The 9,457-nt window shown below is 40.9% G+C and overlaps 1 protein-coding gene across 1 annotated transcript in view; it reads right to left on the reverse strand.

Annotated features, from left to right (window-relative positions):
- The window catches only part of ROR1 (receptor tyrosine kinase-like orphan receptor 1), a 161,178-nt gene extending 152,106 nt beyond the window's left edge, over positions 1-9,072 (reverse strand). The window contains exon 1 of the mRNA XM_011979538.1: positions 9,024-9,072. Within this exon, the coding sequence (XP_011834928.1) occupies positions 9,024-9,072 (49 nt within the window). The remainder of the gene's footprint in view (positions 1-9,023) is intronic.
- Positions 9,073-9,457: the final 385 nt, after the last annotated feature.

Genomic DNA, 9,457 nt, shown 5'->3' on the forward strand with positions numbered 1-9,457 from the left:
TTTAGAGATGAAAGAAAACTAAAATATTAGTTATACCAACACCCCAACCTCCATAGGTTTTGGGGGAACATGTGGTATTTGGTTAAATGACTAAGTGCTTTAGTGGTGATTTGGGATATTTTGGTGCACCCATAACCTGAGCAGTAAACATTGAACCCAATTTGTAGTCTTTTATCCCTCACCCTCCTCCCACCCTTTCCCCCAAGTCTCTAAAGTCCATTGTATCATTCTCATGCCTTTGCATCCTCATAGCTTAGCTTCCACTTATGAGTGAGAACATACGATGTTTAGTTTTCCATTCCTGAGTTACTTCACTTTGAATAACAGTCCCCAGTTTCATCCAGGTTGCTTCAAATGCCATCAATTCATTCCTTTTTATGGCTGAGAAGTATTCCATCATATATATATACACTTATATATACACACATATATATACACATATGTGTATGTATGTATATATGTGTGTATATATGCATATGTGTGTGTGTGTGTGTGTGTGTGTATATATCACAATTTCTTTATCCACTCATTGATTGATGGGCATTTGGGCTGGTTTCACATATTTTGCAATAGCAAATTGTGCCGCTATACACATGTGTGTGTAAGTATCATTTTCGTATAATGACTTCTTTTCCTCTGGGCAATGGGATTGCTGGATCAAATGGTAGTTCTACTTTTAGTTCTTTAAGGAATCTCCATGCAGTTTTTTCCATAGTGGTTGTACTAGTTTATATTCCTACCATTAGTATAGAAGTGAGGAACCACCACTTATGAGGCTTCTGGAAGACGGGAATCACATATCAGCCAGGAGCCCACATTATATGACTTCTAGAGGTCATTCAACTTGGAGATTCCCCGAGTCTAGGTCGTGGAGAAAAGTTGTCTCTGGCACGAGACTAATCTGCTGCCCTTTCTAGGGCTGGGAATATTGCTCAATTTGATTCAGACTGAAAAGGAAGTGATTACTTATAACACCTTCAAGAAAATATAAGTGACTGTTTCGATCATCTTGGAGAATGGAAGACTTTTCTAAGCATGACACCAAAGTCAAGGATTGATAGATTCAATTTCATAAAAATAAATTTTTCCATGTTAAAATACACATGCAAACAAAATTAAAAGTTAAACTAGAAAAAATGCAGATTTCAAATAAAAGACAAGTATCTTAATAGTAGAATGAGAAAAAGAAATGAATGTTAGAGAAAAACTGACTACTAAACATAAAAAATTCAACCTTAGTTATCAAAGAAATGAAATTTAAAATAACAATGACATACCATTTTTTGCTGTTGAAATTGACAATGACCAAGAAAATGACAATATTTACTTTGAGTGAAGGTAAATAGTAGAATAGGATATTCTCCTGCACTGCTGTTAGGATGTAAATATGCAAAGAGATTTAAGAGAACACTGTGTAGTAGGTACCTTCACGAGGCCAGGTACTGTCCTGGACCCTTTAAGGCATTTTTCATCACCCTACTATTTATAATAACACAAAGCTAGAATAATTCTAACTTTTCAACAATAGGTGATAATAGGTTTCAATAAATCAATGGAACACATTTGTGGGTTTTTTTTTTTTTTTTTTTTTTGATGGAGTCTCGCTCTGTCCCCCAGGCTGGAGTGCAGTGGTGCAATCTTGGTTCACTGCAACCTCCGTCTCCCAGGTTCCAGCGATTCTCCTGCCTCAGCCTCCCAAATAGCTGGGATTACAGGTGTGTGCCACCATGCCCGACTAATTTTTGTACTTTTAGTAGAGACGGGGTTTCACCAAGTTGGCCAGGTTGGTCTTGAAATCCTGACCTTAGGCGATCCATTTGCCTCAGCCTCTCAAAGTGCTGGGATTAAAGGCATGAGCCACTGCGCCCAGCCCACATTTGTATTAGTTCATTTTCACGCTGTTATAAAGAACTACCTAAGACTGGGTGATTTATAAAGAAAAGAGATTTAATTGACTCACAATTCCACATGGCTGGGGAAACCTCAGGAAACTTAGAATCATGGCAGAAGGTGAAGGAGAAGCAAGCACTTTCTTTACAAGAGAAAGACAGAGAGGAACTGCCACACACTTTTAAACCAACAGATCTCATGAAAACTCACTCACTATCACAAGAACAGCATGGGGAAAACCGCACCCATGATCCAATCACCTCCCACCAGGTCCCTCCCTCGACACGTGTGGATTACAATTTGGATTACAATTCAAGATAAGATTTGGGTGGGGACATAGAACCAAAGCATATCAACATTTAATATGGCCAATAAAAATGATGTTAAAATATTTAATGACACAGAAAGATGTTTGTGAAATTGTGAGGGACAAATGTTGTTTACAAAAGAGAATGGCTCAATATGATTCCATTTCAGTAAATACATCTGTAAACATATATGCATTAAAAAGACTAAAAGCGTATCTGTCAGCAGTAACATAATTTTGGCTTCATTTTATTTTCTAGGTTTTCTACAATAAACAAATATGTTTAGATATTGCAAGAGCTAGTTTTTTGTTTTGTTTTTAAAGGAAGAAAATGATTTAAGGATAAGGGCAATAAATGGTACAGGTGACACATCAGGCCCACCTTACCTTAAAAGAGCTGGGCTGCTGGGAGCCATCTATCTTCCTGCTAGAAGTCTCCTGCCTCAACTGACCCTGGGAAAGAGGACCCAAGCTGTTTAGCTGGATTCTGAGGTGGTCTTTCAAGGTTTCCCCAGGTCTTCTCCAAAATCCTCTCACAGCAGGATGAGGGCTGCTGAGAGGTAAGAAGGCACTGTCTAGCTAGTCTGGGTGGACTGGAGGGATGGGTTATGGTGAGCTCCTCTGACTCAATGCAGGATGCTAGCATCCTTCTATTACTTAGCACCATTGCAAGGGTAGTATCCTCAAGGTCTACCCAGGATTTACCTGAGATCCAGAACAAAAGTCTGATTCTACTATCATCAGCAGTATTTGATTCCTATTGGGAATCCTTAGCAGAAAAATGCCTGTCACCAGCAGAAAGGCTTTCCCTGAGCGCATGTCTTCAATGGATAATCGCACTGTTAGAGTTTTCCATTACCTCAACATTTCTCCTAGCCCCAGCCCAAACATTCCTTTTTACATGAATAAACTTTATTATAAAGTAAAAACAAAACCCAAACACCCACAAACAAAAAACAGCAATGTCAACATTAACAGAAAGCATGGCCTCTAAAGACACTTTACCAAGATTTCACCCCTTATGCTCACAGTTCTTTTAACACAGATGCTTGGTAAGCAGAGATAATTTCAGATCACCTACTGTTTCTTGATGTAAAAATAAAGAAACACATATGCAAGTCAATTTACATTTTACAAAGCACAACATTATCATATTAGGATCTGGGAATGACTTCAGTGAACATTTTTACCCTTGTGTGACAACTGAGGACATGGAAGTGCAGAGAGGTTTAGTGAATGGCCTAGGGTTACCTTGTTAGTGGACATGCCAGGGCTCTTACTCAGAACTGGGACTGTAACACTAAGTAAAAACAGTTAGCACCGCAATGTTAAATTCATTTTTGTAGCCCTCAGAGACCCGGCAGTACAGAAGAATAGCAAGACCAAAGCTTCGATGTGACTGTTTTGTTCATTTAGAGTTTTTTTATTTTTGTTTTATTTTGGCAAAATTCACTTAACATAAAATTAACTGTTTTAAAGTGAATAATTTAGTGGCATTTAGTATATTGACAGTGTTGTACAACCACCATTTCTATCTAACTGGAAAACAGATCTGGCAGCCCAAAAGGAAAGTGTGTACCTATAAAGTGATTGCTCCCTTTTCCCACTCTAGCCAGCCCCTGGCAACCAATTCAACTTCTGCCTCTATGCATTTACCTCTTCTGAATATTTCACATGAATGAAATCATACACGTGACCTTTTAGGTCTGGCTTCTGTCACTCAGCATAGTGTTTTTGAGATTTATCCATGTTATGGCATGTATCAGAACTTCATTCCTTTTAATGGCCAAATAATATTCCATTGTATGTCTGTACCACTCTTTGTTTACCAGTCATCCCACTGATGGACATTTAGGCTGCTTCCATCTTTTGGCTATTGTGAGTAATACAGTTATGAATATGTGCGTACCTGCATTTTTTTGAATACCTGTTTCCAGTTCTTTGGGGGGCATATATGAGTTTTACAATTTTTATGTCTTTTACTTATATTTTATCTGACTATAAGAGTATAGGATATTTATTAAAGAAAACGTAAAAATCAAAGAAAAAATACAAATAAGAAAACCCACCTACGGGTAATCAAGAATATCCCCTTCTAGAAGGGATATCCTACCAGCAAAAAGCCTTCTAAGCCCGTTCCTTCTTTCCTCCCTATACACACAGATTATTATTTTGGAAATAAATAGTCACTGAGAACATGGACCCGGTAGCCAGGAAAGCCTGGATTTGAATTCTGGCTCTGCCATACACTAGCTGCATTCCTTTACCTTGAACTTGTTTTCCTGCCTGTGAAATGGACATAATAGTATCTACCTTGCAGCATTTTTATGGCACATTAAATGGTGCTCAGGAAGTGTCAGGTATAATAGTACTTCCCACACAGGGATTTACTAACTCCACCAGAAAGTGAGGTTCACGAGAGAGAAATTTTGTATTTTCACCTCTGTATCAGCACAGTGCCTGCCACACAGCTGGCACTCAATGAATACCTGTTGAACGAATGAGTGAATGTAACTTTTTTTGTTTGTTTGTTTTTTGAGACGGAGTCTCTGTTGCCCAGGTTGGAGTGCAGTGGCGCGGCCTCGGCTCACTGCAAGCTCCGCCTCCCGAGTTCATGTCATTCTCCTGCCTCAGCCTCCTGAGTAGCTGGGACTACAGGTGCCTGCCACCTCGCCCGGCTAATTCTTTTGTATTTTTAGTAGAGACGAGGTTTCACCTTGTTAGCCAAGATGGTTTTGATCTCCTGACCTTGTGATCCGCCCACCTCAGCCTCCCAAAGTGTTGAGATTACAGGCGTGAGTCACCGTGCCCGGCCGTGAATGTAACTATTGAGGACGTTGGGGTTGAAATTAGAGTTCTAGGAAGGATCTTTGGGAAGAATTCAGGTCTCTGAGTTCAGAAGACAAGTAAAGACCATGCATAGAAAAATCTTGTAGGTCAGTTTTAATTCTATACAACCACAGTCCAATGGCCAGAGTTCGTTAGGTCTGACTTTGGGCCCACAGATAATGAAATCATTTGCTGAAAATGGTCAGAAAATAAGTTATTTGCAGCAATTGGGGCAGAGACTAGGAGGTCTCTGAGGTATGTGGGGATTTGAACTTCCTAAGCTGCTAGACCAGCTAAGGCTTGGGGCATTTTTTTTTTTTTTTTTTTTTTTTTTTTACTTTTCTTAAAGCAAATAAGCATTTGACAGAATAAACCCAGACAAAGAGATACTTAAGCATGAAGCCTTGACAGAAACTTCCCTGAAGTAATATAGCTTGGAATCTAAAGAGATGATTAGTGAGCTTCTCATGACCCTACAGGAAATCTTGCTTGGTACAGGAACGCAACATTTTCAAACTTTGTCTAAAAGAAGTTTCCACACACTCCACTGCCTCATAATAATGTTTGCAATGGGTTGCAGAGCTCGCTCTCTGCTGAATTCTTTACTGTCTTTCTTCTTTTGTGGGTCTTTATCCCCAAATAATCTGTTGGGACCAACTTCTGCAAGCTCAGGAGGGCTAAAGTGGAGCTGTAAGCCCTCAAACCCTCAGTAAACAGGCCAGAGGGAATGAAGAGCTGACCTCTACGTCAGCCATTAGCTGGGCCTACCTAGGATGGATCTGATCTTATATTCCAGGATAAGTCTTATTTTTTTCATTTGTCTCCTTTGCAGCACCCATCACTGCTGGAATTCAATGATTTTCGGTATTTCTGTGTATGTGAAAACACTTGTTTAAAGTTTTTCTCTTCCACTAAATTGTAGAGTATCCAAAGGGAAGAATGTTTCTGCCTTTTTCATTATTGTATCTTCAGCCAGTATAGGCCTTGTCCATGGTAGGCACTGAATAAACATTGGTTGAAACAATGAATCCAAGACATTTTATTACAAAGTTCAATTCAGCTTAGAGGCAATATAATATTGGTGAAGAACATGGGTTTGAATTTTGGGTTCACTGCTTTGTGACTTAGGGCAAGTTGCTAAAATCTCTCTTAGTTTCTGATGTTACTTTAACAAATCATCACAAATTTAGTGGCTTAAAGCAACAGAAATGTATTCTTTCACATTTCTGGAGGCTAGAAGTACAAAATCCAGCAGAGCCACACTCTTTCTGAGGGCCCTGGAATGGAATTCATTCCTTGTCTCTTAGTTTCTGAGGGCTACCCTGGCATTTTTGAGCTTGTGGCTTCATCACTGTGATCTCTGCTTTCATTTTCACGTTGCTTTCTCCTCTGTGGGTCTGTCTAAAATCTCCCTCTGTCTCTGTCTTAAAAGGACACTTGTAGGCATTTAGGTTTCTGGGGATAATGCCGGATGATCTCATCTCAAGATCCTTAATTGAATTACATGTGCGAAACCCCTTTTCCAAATAAAGAAAAATTCACAGGTTCCAGGGTTTAGGGCATGGACACATCTTTGCAGGAAGGAGGTCACTATTCAAAATATGACTTTTCTCTAAGGCTCAGTTGTTCATCTGTAAATCTGTCACAGTATCTCAGAATTATGAGGATTAAATGTGACAATCCATGTAAATCACTTAACATGGTTCTTGGCATATCATAAGCCCTCAGTAGATGGTATCTATTAATAATTGGTATTATTTCATGAGAAAGGGAGGTGTTACTCCCGATGTCCACAAGGAAAAAGTGATGAAGTTATGCCAACACATTCAGATATTTTAAAAATATATCAACGTCACTATCAATCTACCCTTCTCTGTATTTATTTTATGAGTTCTGGGGCTTGTGCTCAGCTGTCTCACATATGTCATTACATTCTGTACTTACAACAACCCTTGAAGGCTGGTATTCTCCCCATTTTACAGATGGGGGAAAAAAATCCAGATCTTAATATTCAAGAATCTGGAGTTAGCCACAGAGCTTAAATATAAACCAAGGACTTCTCACTCCAAGTCCAGGTCTTTTCTACATTACCTCAGAAAATTGAGGACAGAAATTGACAAAGTGCCAGGCACCTATACTTGTATTAATCACTTGTCAGAATATTATGAAGAGTCAAACTACAGGGCAGGTTAGCCTAGAAGAACTGTAAAGCAGTGGTTCTCAAACTTTGTTGCATACTAGAGTCACCTGGAGACCTTTTAAACCTCTCAAATCACAGTCTACACACAAGACCAATAAAATAAGAATGCGGGAAGGAGGAGAACAGACCCTGGCATTAGTAATTTTTAAAATTTCCCAGGTGATACCAATTACAGCTGAGGTTAAGAATTACTGCTCTATCAATGGTCCTCTTTAGTGGTCATCAGAGTCACCTGGAAGATGGTAACAATGGAGGTGATAGGGTCTAGCCTGATTCAATGAACCTGGGTCTCTCCAAGTGATTCTAACTCCCACCAAAGCTTGAGGACAGCTACTCTAAAGTACCTTTCAGCTCCCATATTCTGATTTTCAACAGTCATTCATTTCTCTCTTTATTCAAACAACTGTACTAGATGCTGGAGAGATAAGGATGCATAAAGAAGACATGACTTCTGACCTCAAGAAGTTCACAGCTTGATATGCTGTTCTTTTCTCTCTCAAAGCCCTCTCCACACTGCTTTTCCTGGTCAACCTCTGTTTGAATTGGAGACACATGAGGGCCTTGCTTGAAATGATGAAGATCTTCAATAACATTTCTTGCATGAGGAAAGAAGAAGAATGGGGAGAAGAAGAGGAAGAACATACTTGCAAATAAGCATCACCTGGCGTGGGGAGGAACAAGGTGTGATCACCAGTGGGAGAAGGTGGAGTCAGGAAAGCCTTCTTGGAAGTGGTGAAGTCTGAGCTGGGTCTTTAACAATGACAAAAGGTTGGGGGAGGGTGTTCTCATCAGACCAAATGGTAAGGTTTGTGCAGATGCTCGAAATAGGATAAGGAACAATGAACAGCTTGGTTTTAGAGCACAACAAGCAAAGGTGGAGAAGGAGAAGCAGGAAACTGAGGGAGGAGCCCCATGGTAAAGCACTTTGTATGATCTCCCTTTCCCCTCCCTTTAGCCAAGCAGACCCTTAAGTCCAAAAGTCCCAGCAAGTCTTTAGATAAGGTTAACCAAAGCTGTGGGCCCAGGACTAGAAAAGACTTCCATGATCCCTGTGAGCAGGACACCAGTCCATGGGTTTCTAGAAGTACCTTGAGGCCAAACTCTAAAGCCATTTTTGAAGTGGGTGCAACAGGAGGAGACAGGCTTAAATCCAAACTAAAAGACACACAGGCAAGGAAAAGACAGCCTGGGAAAAAGCCAAACACACTTTCTTTGTGACTGCCTTATTATTTATGAGTCCAAAAATGTGCCTTGTCTTAGTCAGGAATCACTAAAAATAGTACTAAGGGAGTAAGGAATCTGAGACCCAAGATAGAAGGTAGATAAGCTCTCTCCTCATTCTAAATGGTAAAAACAGGAGCACAAACACTTCCAAGCTTGATCAGTTGCTCACCTGCCGGGGCCGGGGCAGCGGTTGCTGGGAGGATGGAGGTGGGGTTCTGTGCTGCTCACGCAGCCATCTGCGGAGCACCCCCAGGGCCTTGTTCCTCTAGGCTGAATGCCCCACTAACAGCGCAGATGGGGAGATGAGGAATGATGGGAGGGCTTAGGTGCCAAGACCTGGAATAACTGGCTGGAAAGACCCCTGCATGGTGAGGAAGACCCTTCTGCTCCATTGATGACTGGATGACAGAGGAGGCTGATGGCAAATCTCTCCCCTTTGAGCAGGTTTTGAAGAATCAAGATGGACCATCAAGGGTCATTTTCCTTCTATTTCCGGATAGAATTCCATATCCCTCATCTGGCCGGTGCCTTTCCCTAACATGAATAGACTTGTCAAGTAAAGAGGATTAATACCGGTCCGAGAGAGAGAGAGCTGCTTGGTTGAAGGGGAACTGATTTCCATGTCGCATACTTCTATGCTGGGTGTAAGCAAAGGGAATAAGAGCTGGTTGCCAGCAAAGGGATACAGGAGATATACAGCAGGCAAGAAGCTCCCCACATATATCCAAATCCCTGCTCTCCTATCAGGAAGGTGTTCCTGGCTGAGTGTGGTGGCTCACGCTTATAATCCCAGCACTTTGGGCAGCCAAGGGGGTAGATTGCTTGAGCCTAAAAGTTCGAGACAAGCCTGGGAAACATGGTGAGACCCCATCTCTAAATACAAAAATTAGCTGGACATGGTGAGGTGCACCTGTGGGCCCAACGACTTGGGAGGCTGAAGTGGGAGGATTGCTTGAGACTGAGAGATGGAGGCTGCAGTGAGCCATGATCACATCACTGGACTCCAG

The sequence above is a fragment of the Mandrillus leucophaeus genome, unplaced genomic scaffold (assembly GCF_000951045.1).
Source record: "Mandrillus leucophaeus isolate KB7577 unplaced genomic scaffold, Mleu.le_1.0 Scaffold2024, whole genome shotgun sequence".
Classification (NCBI taxonomy): Eukaryota; Metazoa; Chordata; class Mammalia; order Primates; family Cercopithecidae; genus Mandrillus; species Mandrillus leucophaeus.